The sequence below is a fragment of the Euleptes europaea genome, chromosome 5 (assembly GCF_029931775.1).
Source record: "Euleptes europaea isolate rEulEur1 chromosome 5, rEulEur1.hap1, whole genome shotgun sequence".
In the NCBI taxonomy this organism is placed as follows: Eukaryota; Metazoa; Chordata; class Lepidosauria; order Squamata; family Sphaerodactylidae; genus Euleptes; species Euleptes europaea.
Genome location: NC_079316.1, coordinates 63,495,700 through 63,518,365, shown reverse-complemented (window position 1 = coordinate 63,518,365; position 22,666 = coordinate 63,495,700). Strand labels below are relative to the sequence as shown.

The window sequence follows — 22,666 nt, the reverse complement described above, 5'->3', positions numbered from 1 at the left end:
AAGAAAAAGAGTGAAGTTTTATGCAAATAATATGATACAACATCAAAGAAAGAACTGGGCCAGGTTAGAGATTTCCCTCATAGTGCTGCAGTGATTCAAAAAGCCACAGTGAGTAGAATTCTCCCTTCTATGCAACCTTGATGGTACAGTCAGGGGTGGGCTGTGTCATCCAGCACTGGCTTTCTAAGGTCTTCCAGCTTCTCATGTCCGCTTCCTTCATGCAACCAGCTCACCTCCTTCTCTGTCGCTTGCCAGGTCATATTTGAGCCTTTAACTCAACATCAGCTTCTCCTTTTTACCCTCTAACATGGGAAGAACGGCACCTGTTTCACTTGTCATGCAAATTCAAAAGGCAAAGAAGCCTTTCTAGAAAAATCAGATGGCAGCCTTATTCCAGCACCCCCTTTTCCGGGTTCCCCACTCCTTAGCTTGCTTATATGAGGAGACCTTTCCCCCACAAAGCTCATCACTGCAGACCGCTAGTCTTCCCTGCAACTTTCAGGAGAAAGTTTTCTTTCCTCTCTTCTTGCTGCTCAAGTCTTCCTGCCGAGTCAAGGGATACAAAGAAAAAAGAGGGAAAGTGATGGAGCCTCTCTCCGTCTCTCAAATAACAGAATGCGGGATTATCTGCTGAAGCTGGAGGGTGAGAGATTCAAAACAGATAAAAGGAAGTATTTCTTCACTCAACACATAGTTAAATTGAGTTTAAACTCCCTGCCCCAGGATGTGGTGATGGCTGCCAACTTGGAAGGCTTTAAGAGGGGGAGTGGACATGTTCATGGAGGAGAGGGAGTATTCATGGCTACTAGTAAAAATGGATACTAGTCATGATGCATACCTATTCTCTCCAGGATCAGATTATATTAGGTGCTGTGGAACCCAGGCAGGATGGTGCTGTTGCAGTTGTCTTGTTTGTGGGCTTCCTAGAGGCACCTGGTGTGTACAGACTGCTGGGCTTGATGGACCTTGGTCTGATCCAGCATGGCCTTTCTTATGTTCCTAAGAGTCCTCTGTGTATGTTAGACCTTGTAACAACAAAAATAGTCAATTGTGCTGATGTGTTCTGTACAGGTAGAAACTTGACACAAGCTCGTTGGTCCATAGCTCTGCACACTGCCACTGTGCTGTACATAGCAATAGTAGCTGCTTTTGGCAAACAGCCAACCTGTACAACTGCAACGTCCCAACAGCCTTTGCCAAATACAGCGTGCCGCACCTTGTGTCCCAACACGGTGCTCATCTGTGTGCTTAGTCAATATGGCACAGTTGCTCACAGTCTGGAAACTGCTAAGATGTATAAATAGGGCAATTTTATCACCTGTTGGTCCAGAATCACTACACAGCCAGGAGCAATACAAGAACTACTTGTTTCCATTAAGGCCTCAGCATACCCAGCTGCTCACAGGAAGCTCAGAGGAAAGAACATCTGAAATAATAGTAATACAATGCACACAAAGAAGAAAACACAGTAGCAGCTACCATCCAAAGTGATCAGGAAATGGACAAATAAGTCATGTTCCAAATGATCATTTTGACAAACCAGTAAAGCACAGTTCACAGCAAATGTTAACTGTAAATGAGTTGACATTCTGAACACAAGACAATGGTTCACCTAAGATATAATGCAACCAAGAAATATTCTAGTCAACGGCTACCAACTGACAGTTAACAACTGCATTTCATCTTGCTGGTCAATCATTTTATTCGCTTTCTCATTATCAATTAATCATACAACAAAGGTGAATCCATTCCTAGTTCACTAACGGGGAATTCAATGAATATGTTCTTAAAAAAAAAAAAAAAAACCTCTCATTTTCAAAATTTTAGCCCTGAGATGGAAGGTAAACTATTTTGATTTGTAGTGACTAAAAATGTTATCTGCTTTATGAAATATGAGATTAGCAACATTCACTCCATTCATTCTGGAAAACCTAAACATCTACAATGTCATTTTCTTGTAAAGTTCACATACATACAAAAGAAATTTTATTGTGCTTGAGAAAAGTCAGCTTCTGTATTTTGATACTGTTAAGCTGCAAATGTGCACACTCAAATATATTAATTAGTAAATTATACCCTTACTATGTCAAGATATGCTGAAACACCTACACTTAATCAGTCAGCCAAACTTAATGTTATATTTGTTCCAGCGGACCATGAAATCTCGTTCAGTTAAATCTTGTATTTCCATTCCAGTGAGTTTTATAGAAATCAGATTTCGCAGAGTATGTTCAAGACACCAAGATCATTTGGAAATGTAAAAATATTAAACTTGATCTTTTTACACCTTTAACTGCATGCACAGGAGCCTGTTAATAAAAGATTCATGTATCCATTAAAACAGTGCTACTTTAAGATGACTATCCTGAAACGATCTGCTATTCAGCAGTCTCCAGGGCCTGTTCATATATTACCGGTACTTTCTCCCCAGAATTCTTCTTGGGGGGGGGGGGTTGGGAGTAGGTGCACATCAACAAATGTATCCCATCTCTTGCACAGGTGTGTCAAAGGGGCAGTAAACATCTGGGGCAATGGGATATCCTGCGTTCAGATAATCAGAGGATCTTCTGGTTTGGACATGCCCCTACCTTGTAGGGCTGTTTGCAGCTTTCTGGCTCAAAAATAAAAGTATGGGATGTATAGTTTCTTACGGAGAATGTGCTGGTGTCCATGCCTACTGACTTGACTACCACCAATGAGAGATGCTTTTAGGGTTGCCAACCTCCAGATACTAGCTGGAGATCTCCTGCTATTACAACTGATCTCCAGCTGATAGAGATCAGTTCACCTGGAGAAAATGGCTGCTTTGGCAATTGGACTCTATGGCATTGAAGTCCCTCCCCTCCCCAAACCCCGCCCTCCTCAGATTCCAGTCCAAAAACCTCCCGCCGGTGGCATAGAGGGACCTGGCAACCCTAGATGCTTTTCAGGTTCAGTGTAGGACTTGGATGTGGGAATGAGCACAGAGATAGAAATACTAGAGTAACATACAGCCCTTTTTCCAGTTTGATCTGGAAACAACATCAATCTCTGCTTGATCAGAAGGGCAATTCAGGGCCTGATTACTTTGCCTGGGACACTGACTGTGGGAAGGAGGATTGAATCCTGCCCTGTACACTGCAGGAGGGATACCATTTGTCCAGAATGGGTTGGATATCATGCCAGCTTCCATCCTTACTGTAGCATTGCTGCTAAGGCAGCACCTTTGAGCAGTGCCAGAGGAATTAGACTCTCTAGCATGTCTCTCCAGTGAGCACCTCTGACTCTGCTGGGAGAGTATTATGCTAAGAAGTTGATTTAGGAAAATAGTTTGGGAGAGGCTAGTCCTTGGAGAGAGGGCTGTTATTCAGCTCTACTTCTTTATCTTTGGTTGGTGGGGACTATGAACTTTGGCAGTGCTGCCAGGACATGGACTTGGATAGTATGGTGCTGGGAGGAGTGGCATGTGTAGAAGAAGAGCAGGGAGATGTCTGGTGCTTGCTGCTTTTTTCACACCTATGTCACCATCAGGGCTGAAATTAGAAGGACTTCTCAGGTTGCCTTCTTTTTGATCTTGATGCTGTGTAATGCCAGACTGATTATGAATAAGATGTCTTTACTATGTGATGCACTGGCAAATTATAAGATTGGTCGAACGTGTGTGATGCAAAGCATGTCTGTCTGTCAAAAATATCTCTGACCAGTTATGTGGTTCTCCATCAACATCTATGTGTGGCAGGGGGAACTGCCATACTGTGCACACCACCTGCACTCTGCCAGGGCTGAATAGAGCATGTGGCACACCAGCACAATAAGGCCGCACATGGTGCTGCACCGAGGCTAGCAGTTGCTGAGTCACAGTGAAGCAGCAGGAAGAACAGTTGTGGCTGGGCTGCCCAGGTGTAGTTTCGCAGAGCTGGCGCAGACCCCAGCTCCCAGTGCATGCCACTGAGTCAAGCATCCATCTGGCCATGTGGCAGGGCTGTCCTGCACGCTGCTGTGCATCGCCAGCCCTGCTCCCACCTTGCAGCTGCAGAAGCAGGTCCCTCTTGGCCTCCTCCTCCCTGGCAATGAGTAGGGGGTGGGGGGGAGGCAAGCTTGGGCATCCCTGGTCTGGGGCCTGGTCCTGGGATGCGATTATTGGTGATGAAATTCAAGGGTTTCCAGCTAAGGGTTATCTTTCTCTCTTTCTCTTTATCCCTCTTTCTCGCCCCCCTCCTTCTCTCTCTTTCTCTCTTGGCTGTATATGCTCTCGAGGCGAGGTCCCGGACAGGAGACTTGCCACTGCATTTTGTGCCGCATCAGTCTCAAGGACAGCCCTACGTAGAGCGAGTTACAGTAATCCAGCCTAGAGGTGATTGTCACATGGATCACCATGGCCTGATCTGGACGAGAGAGGTGAGACACCAGCTGCTGGTCCTGGCGGAGATGGAAAAAATACAAACATGCTTAAAACAATAACACTATTTTTCTTTTATTTAACAATGTTATTGTTTTAAGCACGTTTGTATTTGAACTAAAAAATATCATTAATTGGTTTTGCCTGTGTTTTCTATAAAGTTGGTTCTCCGGTACCTGGCATTAATGTTTATGGTACAAATGGTCTGGCCCGACCAAGTGACATTTATGTTATATGCAGTCTTCGCAACAAATGAGTTTGACAGCCCTGCTCTAGACTGACCACTCCTACTTAAAAAATGTTGGGACCAATTCTTTTAATAATTTAAGAATACTTCCATAAATGTAGTAAATATAATAATAATTTTAGCAAATGTAATAATATATTTGATAATTTAATAATAATCTAATAATTCTTTTAATAATTTAAACAGCAGCAGTTTAAATTATTAGATGCAGAGCAAGCAGGCAGAGAATGAGGGCAGAGCCCTAAATCCTTCAGTTCATTTCTGGTTTACTTGTTATGCAGCTGGGAATTGGGGGAGAGTATGAATCTCCGTGCACTGTCCGTTCCACTTGTATAGGACTGACGGAAGTGGCCTTTTTATATATGATTGAAAACATAACTTAAGATTGCAGAAGTTGTAAAGTTTACATGAATTCTAGACAAGCATGGAATGCTTCTGAGGCAGAATAAATATTAAACAAAAAGGCACACTCATGTGATAAAGAGTTATGGGTAACCAAAAATGTGTGTTGAAGAAGCAAAAAAAACATTTGCAAAATCTATAATTCCTGATTGTTAGGTCACCCTGACCAGTGGCAAATGATTGGGGGGGGGGGTAGGGTTGCCAGATAGGGTTGCCAACTGCCAGGTAGTAGTAGGAGATCTCCTGCTAATTCAACTGATCTCCAGCCGATAGAGATCAGATCACCTGGAGAAAAATGGCCGCTTTGGTAATTGAACTCTATAGCATTGAAGTCCCTCCCCTCACCAAACCCTGCCCTCCCCAAACTCCGCCCCTAAAATCTCCAGGTGTTTCGCAACCCAGAGTTGGCAACCTTATTGCCAGATCAAAGTTGGGAAACTCCTGGAGATTTGGGGATAGAGCCTGGGGAGGAAAGGGACCTCAGTGGGGTACAATGTTACAGACTCCACCCTCCAAAGCATCCATTTTCTCCAGGGGAACTGATCTCTGTAGTCTGGAGATGAGCTGTAATTCCAGGGAACCCCCAGGTCCCACCTGGAGGCTGGTATTCCTATCTCTGACTCAATTTTAGGCGAGGAATTTCAATGTGTTCTCCACTGTGTAAGATGCTGAAAAGCTAAACAACTAACAAGATTCCATAACTTTATGACAAGCATGCACAGTATGGATGAGGTCATTCAGCCTTTGTGTGTATATAGTTCTAAAATCAGGGTGTTGCCCGATTTTAAAATATTGGTGTAGATTTACATTCATTTGATACTTGCAAAGCTAACATCATTGCAGAATAAGTTAAACCAGAATTAAATAACGTCAAACTCTCAACCCTATATGGAAAAAAAAGTTTTGTAGGTTGTCTTCTGTGTACATTAAATGTACAGGAGGAAAAGAAATCATAGCTAGGGATAAGCCAAAATTTTTGTTTTCCTCTGAGGCAAGCCCTATGCCTCAATAAAAGAACTACAGAATACCTTTTCTGAAAATAACATTCTTCATCCGGGTATCACAAATGTTTTTCAGAAAGAACCTGGCATTAGCTAAAGGAAAAAAAAAGGTCTTGAAGCAATATCTCAAATGAAGAGATTCAATAGCCTGAGAGACAAAACATTTTCCAGATAAATGAGGCAGCCTGAGTGGAAGGGCAATTTCCAGCTACACAGAGTTATGACAAGCTAGAGAAAAACATACCGAATGAAGAGGTGGTGGGGAGGGAAGAGGTTGATAGTGAATGCTTTGAGGTCAAAGTGTAGAGCAAACCAGTGAAGATGCAAAAAGGTAGAGAAGCCATTTGGAATTGAATTTGGAGAAGAAAGGAAGAGAGAAATGACAGAAAATGGGCTGATACAACCTTCCATTTCCTGGGGCAAGAAAGGCACAAGACTATGTGACCACAGCAAAAATAGTATTAGACTATGTAGTGAAAGGAATAAATAGAACTGCAAGAAATGATATCACAAAGAAAGGAAAGAACAGGATTTCAATGGATGGATACTTAAGAGTAAATGTAACAGTAGTGTGGTCATTAGCAACTGTTTGGGGATAACTACAACAGTAGAAGCCTTGTTATAGAATGACATGGAAAGATCCTAATTTTTACCACAATGCAATATTATGTGGGTTATACATACCTAAATAAATACACAAATTATGCTGTCACCTTGTGGAGGTGCTCCATAAGGATTTTGGATTTGTGAATGCTCAAAATACCCCATGCCATCCTTGCTGGGCAAGTCTTGAGAATCCTTTCACTACAAAAATGCCCAGAGTAGCATAGCTGTTGGTGTGTCAATCTGCAAGATTCAGTTTCAAATCCCCCATTCTGTCATGGAAGCTTGGTTCAGTCACTCACTCACCCTTAACCTAACCTAACTCACAGGATTAAATGGAGGGGGAGGAGAATGTCGTAAGATGGTCGAGTTATAGGTGCCAAGCAAAACACTTATTTTAACAGGCTTTTTGTTGATCTGTGGACTTGCCTTGCCTCTGTATGCATATGTTTGTTTCCCCTTGTCCTTGATTCAATTATATCAGTGCTGTGTTTCTTTTTGCCTAGATTACCCTCTTTTGTCTAGTAGTAGAAAAGAGTAGGAGTTCAGTAGCACCTTAAAGACTAACATGCTGTGGCTCACAAAAGCTCATACCCTGCCAGAAATTTTGTTAGTCTTTAAGGTGCTACTGGACAGTGACAGACTAACACGGCTACCCATCGTGATCTACCTCTTTTGTCCGTAGGCTGTGTGTGTGTGTGTGTGTGTGTGTGTGTGTGTGTGTGTGTTAAGTGCCATTAAGTCGCTTCCGACTCATGGCAACCCTGATTCAATGTCCTCCAAAATGTCCTATCTTTGACAGCCTTGCTCAAGTCTTGCAAATAGAGGGCTGTGGCTTCCTTTATTGAGTCAATCCATCTCTTGTTGGGTCTTCCTCTTTTCCTGCTGCCCTCAACTTTTCCTAGGATGACTGTCTTTTACAGTGACTCTTGTCGTCTCATGACGTGACCAAAATACGACAGCCTCAGTTTAGTCATTTTAGCTTCTATATTTGATCTATAACCCACTGATTTTTTTTTTTTTGGCAGTCTACGGAATCCATAACACTCTCCTCCAACCCCACATTTCAAAGGAATCTATTTTCTTCCTATCAGCTTTCTTCACTGTCCAGCTTGCACACCCATACATAGTAATAGGGAATACGATGGCATGAATTAATCTAGTCTTGGTGGCCAGTGACACATCCGTACACTTTAAAATATTTTCTAGCTCCTTCATGGCTGCCCTTCCCAGTCTCAATCTCCTTCTGATTTCTTGGCTACAGTCTCCCTTTTGGTTGATGGTGGATCCAAGGAATAGAAAGTCTTCAACAATTTCAATTTCTCATTGTCAACCTTAAAGTTGTGTAATTCTCCTGTAGTCATTACTTTTGTTTTCTTGATGTTCAGCTGTAGTCCTGCTTTGGCACTTTCTCTTTTTACTTTCAGCAGTAGTCGTTTCAAATCTTCACTATTTTCTGCCAGTAATGTAGTGTCATCAGCATATCTCAAATATGTTCCTCCCTCCAATTTTCACTCCACCTTCATCTAAATCTAATCCAGCTTTCCTAATTATATGTAGATTGAAGAGCTAGGAAGATAAAATACATCCTTGTCTGACACCTTTGCCAATTGGAAACCATTCCGTTTCTCCATATTCTGTTTTAACTGTGGCCTCTTGTCCAGAGTACAGGTTGCGCATTAAAACAATCAGATGTAGTGGCACACCCATTTCCTTTAAAACCAGCCATAGCTTTTCATGATCCACACAGTCAAAAGCTTTGCTGTAATCTATGAAACACAAGCTGATTTTCTTCTGAAATTCTCTCATATGCTCCAGTAACCAGCGTATATTTGCAATAAGATCTCTAGTGCCTCTTCCTTTTCTGAAACCAGCTTGAACATCAGGCATTTCTTGTTCCATACATGGTAACAGCCTTTGCTGTAAGATTTTGAGCATCACTTTACTTGCATGAGAAATTAATGCGATGGTCCGATAGTTGCTGTAATCTTTGATGTCTCCTTTCTTGTGAATTGGAATGTAAATGGATCGTTTCCAGTCTGTGGGCCATTGTTTTGTTTTCCATATCTGTTGGCATATTCTTCTCAAGATTTTGATGGACTCTGTTTCTGTGGCTTGGAATAGCTCTATTGATATCCCATCTGCTCCTGGTGATTTGTTTCTCCCGATTGCTCTCAATGCAGCTTTCACTTCACTTTCTAAAACTGTAGGTTCTTCTTCAAAAGATTCTTCTTGGAAAGAATCTTGTATCCTTTCATCTCTTCTGTATAGTTCTTCAGTGTATTGTTCCCACCTTTTCTTTATTTTGTCCTGTTCACTTAATGTATTTCCATGCTGATCTTTCAGCATGCCTAACCGTGCTTTAAATTTACCTTTGATTTCTTGGATCTTGTGGAACAGATCTCTTGTTCTTCCTTTTTTGTTGTTCTCTTCTATTTCTTTACACTGGTTATTAGAATAGGTCTCTTTGTCTCTACGTGCGAGTCGCTGGAACGTTGCACTTAGACTTTTGATTCTATTTCTATCACCTTCTACTTTTGCTTTTCATCTATCTCTGGCAATTTTAAGAGTTTCCTCAGTCATCCATCGAGGTTTTTCTTTTCTTTTGGCTACAGGAATAGTCTTGCACATTGTTCCTTGATAATATCTCTAGTTTCCACCCATAGTTCTTCAGGTTTACATTCACTTGAACTCAGTAATGCAAATCTGTTCCTTACATGTCTTTAAACTCTTCCGGAATATTGCTTAAATTGTATTTTGGTGCTATGAATGTTTTGGTGTTTTTCTTAAGCTTTATCTTGATTTTCGATATTAACAATTCATGATCTGTACCGCAGTTGGCTCCTGGTCTTGTTTTGGCCGAGAGAATAGAGATTCTCCATCTTCTGCTTCCAATTATATAATCTATTTTATTTCTATACTGGCCGTCTGGTGATGTCCATGTATACAATCGTCTATTTGGTTGCCTGAAACATGTGTTTGCAATGAACAGATAGTTGTCTTCACAGAATTCTACGAGGCGTTCTCCTGCTTCATTCCGTGCTCCTAGCCCAAAACTGCCAACAACATTTGATTCTGCTTTGTTTCCTACTTTTGCGTTCCAATCACCTATGATTATCAGCATATCTTGTTTAGGTATGTGATCAATTTCTTCCTGAACGTTGGCATAAAAACTTTCAATTTCTTCCTCATCAGCATCTGTAGTTGGGGCATAAACTTGAATGATGCTTATGTTGATAGGCTTTCCCTGAAGACTGTTTGATATTATTCGGTCAGACTTTGCAATATAGCTCCTGACTGCCTTTGCTACATCTTGCCTCACTATTAAAGCAACTCCATTTCTTCTCTTTTTGTCATTCCCTGAATAAAACACTTTGTAATTTTCTGATTGAAAATGTCCTAATCGAGACCACTTTAATTCACTTACTCCCAGGACTGAAATGTCCATACGTTCCATTTCCTGTTTAACAATTTCAAGCTTACCCTGCTTCATGCTTCTCACATTCCATGTTCCTATTATATGCGTCGAACAGCTTCGGACTTTCCTTTTGCATATAGGGTAATATTATGGATGGTTTTTATTGCCGCTGATTTTAGTGGGTTTTTATTACTAGACGTAACAAAGGTTCTTCCATTTTTTGCTGATGTTGTTAGCGGTCCTTGTTATTTTAATTGTTTTTATTGTTTAAACTTGTTTAATTCGAAGCTTATCCTCAGAGAGATGCTGAAGTTGAAAATGTGCTGTTTTATCTGCCAATATGACTCCAGCTATCCAGACGCAATTCTTGTGATCACAGAGGATGAAAAATGGGCTGCTGCCGCCATGCCACACATTCTCCATGCAAATGTGTCTCTGGGGACAGACAGCATATATTGAATGGAGAAGATTTTGCAACCCTACCTATGAGTATGGCTGGGATAAATAAATGCTTGTAACCCAGAAGGAGTTATTTGACAGGAAGGCTGACTGGTAGTTCTCGCTTCTCTGTTTTACATGAATTTGGAAAAAGGCAAGGTCTACCTTCATGTAGATGGTATTTTTATTATTTAAAATACACACTTATTGTAGAAATCTGGTTCTAAAACAAGGAAAATTACCCTACTATCATTTCACTTTCTTATGCTGCTGGGAAGATGAGCCACCTGCTTCTCACAATATAAAGCTGGATTTACCAAATAACCTTCTGAGATCAGAATTTTGGAATGGCCTGCTAACACAGGAGAAAATGTGGCTCTTTTTAAGACCAACAAGTTTGGACCTGTTGCCTTTACTAGCAACATCCTCTTTGCCACTTACACAGCGGTATTACCCATGAAGCATTTTAACTGCACTACAGCTGTTTATTTCAATTGGAGGTGCAGAACAGCAATAGTTGGGTGTATTGTGTCCATGACTTTATGGCAGGTAACACAATTATATTTTACACCAGAAGTGAGTGTGACTTGCAGTGAAGTTGTGCTCTATTAATCTGACAACTAACAGAGCCTTCAATCTTTTATATAAAAAAAAGAACCTGGGAGCAAGGAAGGCCTACGAAACAGATCAATGAGATGACCTGTGGGAAAGAGGTTTCAAGAATACAATCTGATTCTGCAGAACTTGTGGTATCAGAGGAGTAAAGAAACTATAATGCTGATCAAGCAACACATACCACTTTCCTTTTGTACAAAATAATCAAGTATGCTTGGGTTGCAGATTTTAAAATTGCTCATTAAATTATTTAAATTAAACAAGAAAAAAAGCCCAACAAAAAAAAAGTGCATTTGTTTGCATAGCAAGTTAAAAAGTCCTGCCACCTTATTGGCAAGGGAAAAATGGGAACGTAGCTTGTTAGTGTAAACTTCAATTACCTGAATGCACAAAACTCAAGTGCTGGACTCTATGAAAATCACCCTGAACTCTTAGCAGCACTTATGGAACAATGAGAGGCAGCTGCATTGAAGCTTGGGTGCTGCTTTGAATGCGATAACACTTGACCTTAGCCTTACTTCAGCCTCCTGAAATGTACTTTACTAACAGCCCATTCCTGGGGGGGGGGGGGGCAAAGCTCCACAGGAGCCAGCATGACCCCACGCTGGCACAAATGCCCATTTAACCTGGGATAATGGGCACTTGGGATATCGGCCGCCAGCGCAGCCTCCTGCCGGCGTTCCTCTGACATATTTCCCTGCACAGCTCTGGGGGTGGGAGCGGCCGTTACCTTTTAAGGTGATGCAGCCCTGTGGAACGCTATGGAGCAGTTCCACGGAGCTCCCAAGTAAGGGCAGCATTCTGGCTTTGGTGGAGGGGCTGGATCTTGCTGTGAAGGCGGCGCGGCAGCGCTGCCTCTGGCCGCCTCCTAACCATCCCAGGAATGGGCTGTTAGCCAATGGATTTAATTGAATAATTCTGAAGACAAAGCTTAAGTCTCACTGAGATTTGTAAGAGTACACGTAAGACTACATTAAATATACACACAGAAATATGGTACACAAGCAAGAGCGTACTATGAACTGATGAGATAAGGATGCTAAAAAGAGCTGGCAACCCTAACTTGAGCAGCTGGGTTAGGGGCAACTCTTGGTGCTAAGCCACATCAACTAAAACTTTAGTTGCTGGGGTAGCATGGGGAACAGAGGTGGTCTTAGCAAATGGGCAAGAGGGGCAGCTGCCCTGGACCCCACATTAGACAGGCGTGCGGTAGAAATAAGCTTGAGTCACATGGGCTTTCTTTCCTGGTCCCTCTCCATCCTGAAAGGGGGGGAAACACATTTTTGAAAAATTGCAAATGTTCTGTTCTTCTGAAACTGGGAGTTATCTTTTCCAGATGCTTGGAAATTGTAGGAATCACACAAACATATTCGGCACTCAGCATCTTTATTCTTTCACTCTTTTGCAGGCCCATATTGTGGCCCAAACAAGGACAACAATTTCATTTGGACATCATAACCAAATGAGTGGACTCTTGCAAGAAAACAGTGAAGTCACTGTGATTAATATAAAATGCTCCAGTTTTTGGAAATACTCACTTCACTGCCCCCAGCCTCTTCCATTACAACTCTCCATACCACTGCAACAACAGCTATAGCTACAAAGGTGATACAAGAGTTTCTGCCCAGTGTTGAACAACTGGGTCAGAAGCAGTTAACTGCTTTTGTCTGGGAACGACTCAAGGTGCCAACAGAGGACCTTTGCAAATGAAATTCCATGCTCCAGTGAAGAAGATAAAGGTTTCAGCTTTTGTATCTACTTAACATAGCACAGAAATAAACAAAAGGCAATGTTGCTGTAAAAGCTTATCAGAACATCTTGTATTGCTTAATAATGTCCTGTTGTGCTGGAAGAGTAGTAGAACTTCAAAAAATATTGCAGCATGACCCTAGGGGATACCCAGGTTTGCAGAAAAATCTTGAAGCTAAAACTGCAACTGCAGACAACTGTTCTCCTGAGGCAGCTGGGCACATGAGGAGGAGGAGGGCAGAGGAGATGCAGCATAAGTCGCAGCTCCACCTGTTTCAGCAGCTGAGGGTGCAACTTTGAAGGAGGCATGGGAGTCGAGCAGGGGAAGAGGAGTGGGAGCTGTTGCTGCCCCCGGCTCCTGAGACTGTGGCACTGGAGAAGGGTGAGGGAGGAAGTGTGGGACCTGTTGCCAAGTGTTGTGGGGTCCCACTTGTATACCCTTTAATCACAATATTCCTGTTCCCTCAGTTACTCACTGAGCTCCCCAAAATGCATGACAGCTAAAAGGATATAAAATTAATTTTAAAAGTAAACATTTAAACTAGCAAAATGTTATTGCTTAAAATCAGCTTTGTCACTGATTTTTGTTGAAAAAAATCAACATCTGTACATGTGCCAGTGTCAGTCTTGTGCATGGACGATTGACAGTAAGTCTCTCTAATCATCAGGATGTTTCAGGCTCGAATGGTTGATCCAGTGCTATTGGTTATGGTTTATGTTATGTTTACGTAGCAGACAGATCAGAATCCATATGATCTGCCCTCCATGCAGGTATGAGGTCACTCTGCAGGGGCCTATAAAATTACAACAGGTGATCAAAGTCACTGCATCAGTGCCAGCAAATGAGATACTATGGAGCTCACAGCACACACTAGTAACGCAGGTTATTGCAACATTTGCTAGCTGCCTTTCTAGAGCAGGAAACATGGCAAGTGCAGAAAGGAGTGAGGCCTGGTTGTGATTCTGTCAATCTGGTTTAAACATTTACAATATTATGGTTACAATAACAGTTATAGTTCAACTATATAAACGCTTAACATTTTCCATCCCTGTTATTCACTGCTGAATGCTCTTTCCGCCTACTGCATGCTACTTAGCAGGTCCTGCCCCATTTTATGAAAACAGCTCCTTTTAAATACCTAAGGTACCTAGATTGTATTAAGCAAGTGAAATTATTTATCTATTTATCTAAGCCTATGTTTTATTTTAATATTTTTTGCAAACTTTTCACCAGAATCTCAGCTTACACACACTCTCTAGAATACTCACAGAATTCATGTACAGTCATCATGGTAAAAACAGTAACCAAAAAGCGAATAACAAGTGTATATTGCAAACCCCACAGGTATATGCTCTGAAACAGATTATCATAAAAATAAAATATCTGCACCAAGAAAACTCATGACAACATGTAGGTGAGAGGAACTATCAATGTGCAATATTTTTAATTAACAATCCAAGCATTAGGCCTACAGCACCATGGGCAATAGTTAATCTGATGTTACATTTTGCCCACAGTTCCCCATGGGCCAATATGAAGTCACTGTAAGCGTATGAGTTGTTACAGTGTCAATAAAACAAAAGTACACACTTCATACATGATCCACATCTCCCTTGAATCAGATATAATACCACTGAAGGCTGGGGAAAGGGGCTGTAGTGAAAGAAACTTGCAAGTATGCTCTCCTTATAAAGGGAGAGTTTACTTCATTAGCAAATGATTGCAAATACCGTATTTTCCGGCGTATAAGACGACTGGGCGTATAAGACGACTCCCAACTTTTCCAGTTAAAATATAGAGTTTGGGATATACTCGCCGTATAAGACTACCCCTCTTCCAACACACTCCAAATAAAAATTAAAAATAACCTCCTGCTCCGCTTCCCCCTCCCCGGAAGGACGGGGGGTGGGAGGGGACGGGAAGGGCTCTCCCCGCGCGGCTGCTTGGACCGGGATGGGGGGGGAGAGGCACAAAGGCAGGCGCAACGGCCGTCATGGGGACGGAGGAGGGGGGTTCCTGCGGCGCCCATGCGGGTAGGGGGGATTCTCCTTCCTTTTCCTCCCTAGCTTCTGGAGCAGGGGTCCTCAAAGGGCTTTTTTCCAGCCCGGGAACCAAAAAAGCCAGTCCCCCCTTGCCCCCCTCCCCAGAGCTTTTCTGGGCTTCCTGGCCGCGTGCGCCCAGCCAGAAGCCTCCCTCCCGCCCCAGTCGCCCCCTTCCCTGCTTCCTCTCCAGCCCCAAACCCCCTTTTCTGGGCGAGCGAGGCATCTTGCCGCCTCGCATGCCACCCAGTCGCCTCCTTCGCCCTCTCCCTCCCACCCTCCCCGGCCCAAAACCCCCTTTCCTGGGCGCACGAGATGTCTTGCCGCCTCGCGCACTGCCCAGTCACCCCCTTCGCCCTCTCCCTCCCAGGCCCGAAATCCCCTTTCCTGGGCCCGGTCACCCCCTTCTCTTCCGCAGCACGCCCCACCGGGAGACTTCTCCCATTGCCTAGCTTTGTGGCTGGGCCTGGCCTCCTCGAGCTCCATGCAGAGGCGCCTGGTCCTTCGGGGCCCTCCACGATGCAGCCCAACATGGCCCTGGCATTCCTGTTTTGGCTGCAGTCGGGCAGCGTTCTCACGGCTCGGGGCTCTCTCTCCTCCCGGGGGTATCCTTGTGGCCTGGAGGTAATTGTAAGGGCCCCTTGGGGGGGGTGCTGGGCATATCTCCAGGGAGAAATAGAAAAAGACTTGTGGCCATTGATGCATGGGAGGTTTTGCCTTGGATTTGCCGCTCTCCAGATGCACATTTTCCCCATCCGAATTCTCAGAACTCAAAAGTAAGCTCCCCCACCCCCGGCAGAGTTTGGAGAATTCAGATGGGGAAAATGTGCATCTGGAGAGCGGCAAATCCAAGGCAAAACCTCCCGTGCATAAGTGGCCTTGGTTTTTACATGCCGACTTTCTCTACCACTAAAGGGAGACTCAAATTGCCTTACAATCCCCTTCCCATACCCTCCCACAACAGACGCTCTGTGAGGCAGGTGGGGCTGAGAGAGCTCTAACAGAGCTGTAACTTGCCCAAGGTCAGCCAGCTGGCTCCGTGTGTAGGGGTGGGGAAACCAACCTCCGCTTCTCACGTGGAGGAGTGGGGAATCAAACCCGGTTCTCTAGATCAGAGTCCCTGCTCCAAACCGCCACTCTTAACCACTACATTTGTAAGGCACAGGCACTTGCCGCAGACTCCAGCCTCTTTATTCCCCATTAACTCGCCTCTGTGCGTGCGTGTGGAGAGGGCAAGGGAGGCTGGGGCAGGGGCGAGGCTGCGTCTGCCGCAGAGCGAAGGGGGAAGGTCTGGGCTCGGGAGGAGGATGCTTTTCAGGAGAGCCCCCTTGCGCCGCTTCCTCCTCCTCCTCTCCCGCACACGCGGGGAATTTGTTCATATTTTTTTCAAACTATAGTCCGGCCCCCAACAGTGTTTGAGGGGCAGTGAACTGGCCCCGTTAAAAAAGTTCTGGAGCCTTCAGGAGAGGCGCTTCGTGGCTTAACGGCCCCTTCCCCCCCCCCCGCTCTTGGGATCTTGCACGTGGCAAATGGAGGAGAGGGAGAGAAAGCAGAACGCCCCTCTTCGCCATTCAAAGTGGCTTAGTGGCAGGGGACGGTCTGCTGATCGCCAGGCTGGAGCATGGCGCGGCTGCAGTTGCGACCCCAAGGACGCGGGGAGAGCGGCCGCCCCAGCCCCGGCCAGCCAGCCGCCTGCCTGCCTTGCACTGCCGTCGGAGCGCTGCCGAGCGCTTCCCTCCGTGCGCCCCGGCGCACCTGGCTCCGACTCCCAGCGACCGCCCTCGCCGGGCTCGCCTCCCCTCCCTCCTCCGGCGGACATGGACATTCTCCAGTCTGGCTCGGAATTCAGCACCCGCCCTTATATACCCGGCGTATAAGACGGCCCCCGACTTTTGAGGAGATTTTCCTGGGTTAAAAAGTCGTCTTATACGCCGGAAAATACGGTACAAGTATCACCCATTAAGAAGGAATAAAACATTTGTTGCTCATTCAAAATATAGTCCAGCACTGTGACATACCTATTACGTGCATACACAAGTTGCCTTGATGCAGGTTTGCTGTTGTCAAAATGAACATACTTAGGACAGGTCAGTGAAAATCCCATTACAAAGAATGGCGTGTTTCTGGGAGAACTGTTTGAGTGTTTCTAATAAATCTCACCATAACAGAATGACAATAAAATGGAACATAAAAGCAGGACAGCCTGCAAATAAACCTACTTTCAATGTAGCCTTTTGACTGAAACCCTCTTTGGGCCTCTATTTACCTACAGGGCTAAAAGAGAACTGTGGCAATTCAAGGCAGATGTAATTTTTATTACCTTGCTTTTATATAGGGTGGCCAACCTCCAGGTGGGGTCTGAAGATCTCCTGGAACCACAAGTGATCTCCAGTGTACAGAGATCAGTTCCCCTGGACAAAGTGGTTGGAGGGTGGACTCTGTGGCAGTATACCCTACTGATAGGTTGCCAGGTCCCTCTTCGCTACTGGAGGGATGTTTTGGGGGCGGAATCTGAAGAGGGCGGGGTTTTGGGAGGGGAGGGACTTCAATGCCATAGAGTCCAATTGCCAAAGCAGCCATTTTCTCCAGGGAAACTGATCTCTATTGGCTGGAGATCAGTTGTAATAGCGGGAGATCTCCAGCTAGTACCTGGAGGCTGGCAACCCTAGTAATAGCAGGAGATCTGGAAGTTATAGTAATAGCAGGAGTAACTGGAGGTTGGCAACCCTACCTACTGAGGTCCCCCCCTCCCTAAACCTGCCCTCCCAAATCTCCCTAAACATCCTCCCCACCCCCAGTCTCCAGGAATTTCCCAAACTGGAGTTGGCAACTCTACTTGTATATGTACGAAGCAGACCTTCCATTCTGAAGAATACCAAAAGCCCTTTCTTTGTACTGAACTCTATGCCATAAGACATCACAAGCCAATCAATACATTGTACCACATTGCTGTAATATTCAGTGAAATGTACCTTACTGTTACACATTTTACTCTAGTGGAAAAACTTGAATGGTATCCAGCCCACGTATATGTTAATCAGGCTAGGCAGAAGATACTCAAACAGAGAGCACTAAAACAATTACTAGAACATGCTTACAGGAGAAGGGGGGAACCCTAATAAAACTTCTAAAATATAATTAAAATATTTCAGTTTCCACATCCATTAGTGTCTGAAGAAAACATGTCATAGAAAATGACAGCAATTAACTTTTGATGTTTACTTCTGAAGTTTAATTAAATAAGCTGTACGTAAACAAACCAGGCCCCACCACCCACTCAGTCCTTTCCCACCCAAAGACAAAACAACAATATTGCACAGACTCTAGATAAATTAGTGAACCTTCACAATATCAATGAAGTTCTGTATGTAGCCGTGGGGCCTTCAGTTTGAACTGCTTGGTACCTCCCTTTGTTTCTCTGATAGGCAACAGCACAGCAGAAGATAATGGGGGGCACTGACAGCTGCCACATCTTTGTTGGCCATGTCTTTGCACAGAGGGTTTTTGACAGAAAACGCTTTGCATCCGACCCGATCAAATTATATCAGCAAAAAAATATTATTAGCCCCTATTTATGAGGACCTAAAAAGTAATTAGGTAAGTGCTTAGCATTTGGATCTGCCCTACACAGTATCAGAGGATATTTTACTTATTACATTTATACAGTGCCTTTCTTTCTTGGAACTTAATGCAGCCCTTATAGTGTTTCCAGGGGCCTCCCACCCAGGCACCAACCAAATCCATACTTTGGCTGCTGTATTATGCACCAGACCAAGCTCCGAAACCTATGCCAGCCATTCATTTATAATACAATAAATATGCAGTTGGGATTAATTTGTTGCAGGGGATCCAAAAGCCTTTCCTCAAAAGTACCGCTCTTTCTGGGAATTTGTACTTCTCCAGGGTTTAAACTGCAATACCGTTGCTAAGAAAAAGCAATCTCGCTCCTCTAGTTACTGGTCCAAGACAGACAGCTGAATAGGGATGTTTATTCATTTAGAACATTTTTATGCCACCTCTCCAGGAACCTACCCAAGACCGCTTGTAGGTTTTGCCATCAAGTCACATTTGACTTATGACGACCCCTGGTGGGGTTTTCAAGGCAAGAGATGTTCAGAGGTGGTTTGCCATTGCCTGTCTCCACGTCATGCCCCTGGTATTCCTTGGAGGTCTCCCATCCAAATATTTGCCAGGGTCACGGCCAAGAGTATGTGACTGGCCCAAGGTCACCCAGCAAGTTTCCATGGCAGAGTGGGGATCTGAATCTGCGTTTCCCAGATCCTAGTCCAACGCCTTAACCACTACATCATGCTGGCTCTCCAATACAGATTCCGAAAGACAAAATAATAAAAACAGAACATTAAAAATATAAAAATCTAGTGTTAAAAACTCAGCCCAAAACATAAATCATATGAACAGACCACTGACAGCTTAAAATAACAGTTTCCAGACTAAAATAGTATTAAACATACAATCCCTTAATTGAAAGCCTGGGTGGACAGAAATGTTTGGGCCTGGTACCTAAAAGAGAGAAACGTGGGCGTCAAGCAAACCTCAAGAGGAAGGAAATTCCATAAGCAAAGTGGCACTACTGAAACAGCCCTGTCTCTGGCTGCCACCCACCTCACCTCTGGGGCGGGGCAGAGAGAGGAGCATTTGTGTGGCAGATCTTTTCTGGCATGCTGAACAATGTGCATAGACATGGACGGAGGCATGGACAGACCACCCAATCTCTATAAGGGCCAGTGCTTTATATGTGTACACTGAAAAGATCAATCCAAGAATGATAGCATCTGGAAAAGTCCCCAGTTATTTCCCTAGAAAGAGCATTTTGAGAATATCAAAGAAAAGTTCCAAGAAAAGCAAAAAAAGAAAGAGAACTTAGAACTTTAGAGAATTTTTCAAAAAGGTGCATTAATGTTCAACGGCAAAATATTGTAAACAAAGGTAAAGCAACACGAATATGAGAGAGTCAAATACCAGCCCTAGTTAGATTAGCCACCATCAATTTGCAATGTTTTTTAACTTTTAGGTGACTCTTTCCAGAATCTATTTCATGCATTATTACTCTATTCCAATGCATTATTACATTGCTTTGCATATTATAATTTCTCTTTCAGAGTGCTGCCTTTACAATAAAATTGTCATAATGTAGCCATTAGTCACAAATGACAACATACTCCATCTACGGTACTCTCCAAACCTCACAAATAAACCCATAATAATGAAATGCAATGCAAAGCTCATTTTAAAGAGCAATCTCAGTTAATTAAGATAGATGTGAACTGTTACCTAGGGGGTACTGCGCACTCAGAGGTCTAAATACAAGAGGCTTGTATAATACATGCATCTTAAACTCCTTTGGCTCTTATCTGCTAAGAAAGGGCTGCCAGGTGAGCAGATTGTCACTCCAGTCTAAGCTAATAGATTCTCTAGTGGCTTTTGTTACAGCTCATGTCATACAGCTGAAACGCTGAGCCTCAGAAACGGCATAACATATGTAGCAGCGACTTGTCAACTCCAAGTAATCAGATTCTTCTTGGTTTCAGAAGCAGATGCAGCCAAGACTTGTAATGTAAATATGCAAATTGCAATGGTCCCTCATCAGCCCCACAGTTCCTACCTCTAACGGCCCTCGTAGAAAATCTGTTTGTTCAGCTCCTACTTCCAGCGCCACATCCACGGAAGCAAAGGGACGGCTGGCCATCTGCTGTCGTTCCCGCATAAGTTGCTGATGGAAGGGGGGAAAATAATGCTTTAGCATACTGTCTTACAACATAACACTTCGTCTCTTCCTTTACTTAACAGTTACTCGGATGATAATGGATGCAGTGCCTAAATGACATCAAAGAGGAGTTTCAAGGTCAAAGTGTCAAATTATGTTAACATATGAGGAGCAATGCAGTATCCACTGGGGGTAGGGGGAGTCATCCAACCAAGAAACTGTGTGGGTTCATCTTACTGGCTATTCAGCACACAGCAAGCAACCAAAAGGAAGTCGATGAGCAAGCATGGGGCTACCTTATTGTCAAGGTTCCATTGGTTAACAGAGGTAACAGCTTTACTTTGCCAGCTCCTTCTTCTTAAAGACTGATGGGTTTCATAGCAACCCCAACTGAGCTTCAGTTAATAAGTTATTTAAATATAGTTCACAATTAACCTTGCACAAGGAGTGTCACTTTCTCTCAGTCTTCTACTTCTTCACCCCAGATTTCATTATTTCAGATTCGTTTTTGCAAACATGATAAATCTGCACCATAGATATCTTAGATGTTACCACTTCTGAACACTACTATGGGATTACCGGTATGTGGGTCATCTCTAAACTATCGTACCTCATTGTTAACAATTCTACGTTTATGTAAATCTGCTGTCACAATGACAAGTCTCCCTTCAAAGCAGCAACCAAGCATCCACACAGTAATTTTCATTGCACTTCTCTTGCTGCTGCACCCCCAACCCCCGGCCACCATTTCTCTCCCTGCAATGAGAGCGCTTCTTAAAAATTGGCTATTGCTAGATCACTATAGCACACTCTCAGCCCAACCTACTTCATGGCTGTTGTGAGGATACAGTGGAGGAGAATGATACAAGCTGCTTTGGGTCCCTCTTGAGCAGAAAGGTGAAGTAAATAATAATTATAGGTGAGATGGGGGCACATAAAAGGTAGGTGGGTAGTAAGGATAGAGTGGAGGATATGGGGACTGCCAAGAAGACAGAAATAGTGTGGGGAGGTGATACAAGGGCAAGAAAGGGGCTTCCTTTGCAGGTTCTCCACCATGCAACTGGGCCCAGCCCGGCCAGCACCATGCAACTTGGCCAGGCTTCCACCATGCAACTGGGTCAGACTTTTCCCAGGTTAGGGTTGCCAGGTCCCTCTTTGCCACCGGTGGGAGGTTTTGGGGGCAGAGCCTGAGAAGGGCAGAGTTTAGGGAGGGGAGGGACTTCAATGCCATAGAGTCCAATTTCCAAAGCAGCCATTTTCTCCAGGTGAACTGATCTCTATTGGCTGGAGATCAGTTGTAGTAGCCAGAGATCTCCAGCTACAACCTGGAGGTTGGCAATCCTATCCCAGGTAGAGGCTGCCAGGGGGAGAAAACAAGGGAAAATCAAAGACAGATAAAAGTTGGTTGGCTGGTAGGTGAGAAGGAAAGAAGAAAGCAGGAAAAGGGAAGAGCCTACAGGGATCTCACTGAAGGGAAAAAAGAAATAGTGTGGGGAGGAAAATGAGGTGCCCCTACAAGTTCTTACAGATCCACTGCTTGTAACCATCTATTTCCTTGAGCTACTATGTCCTCTGATTTCCCAACTTTCATTGTAAAAAAAGTAAGTCTCTCATTGTGGATATGTAAGGGGATCTTTGCAATGCAGAGGTCTAGAGACTGAAAACATAAAAGCTGTGAAGTCAGAGGGGCCGATAATGGTGATAGATTGTTATAACATCATTGTGCTATATATAGCAATCGAGCAGTTGCTGGGTTTTTTAAAGCCCAAAACAGCCCTCAAGTGGAGCAGGGGAAATGAAAGCTGCAGGAGGAGGCAGAGGACAGTGGTACCAGTGTGGGTGAGACGTAAAAAAAAAATGTTCCCCTTCCCATCCATACAGTGTTCAAAGGTGCTTTAACTGCAATCTTTCAAAAAGATCATATCATACCAAGTTTAGGAAAGACTGCATCAAACAAGAGGAAAAAGTAGAAACAATTATGGAGCTACACCATGCGGCTATCCCCCACCCCCATCCAGGCACATGCATGCGTATTCATTCTCACATTGGC

The 22,666-nt window shown here is 43.9% G+C and overlaps 1 protein-coding gene across 1 annotated transcript in view; it reads right to left on the bottom strand.

Annotated features, from left to right (window-relative positions):
- Nucleotides 1-22,666, bottom strand: part of ATRNL1 (attractin like 1) — a 645,181-nt gene that overhangs the window by 173,504 nt on the left and 449,011 nt on the right. Inside the window, exon 27 of the mRNA XM_056850671.1 lies at nucleotides 20,515-20,622. Coding sequence (XP_056706649.1) covers nucleotides 20,515-20,622 — 108 coding nt within the window. The remainder of the gene's footprint in view (nucleotides 1-20,514; nucleotides 20,623-22,666) is intronic.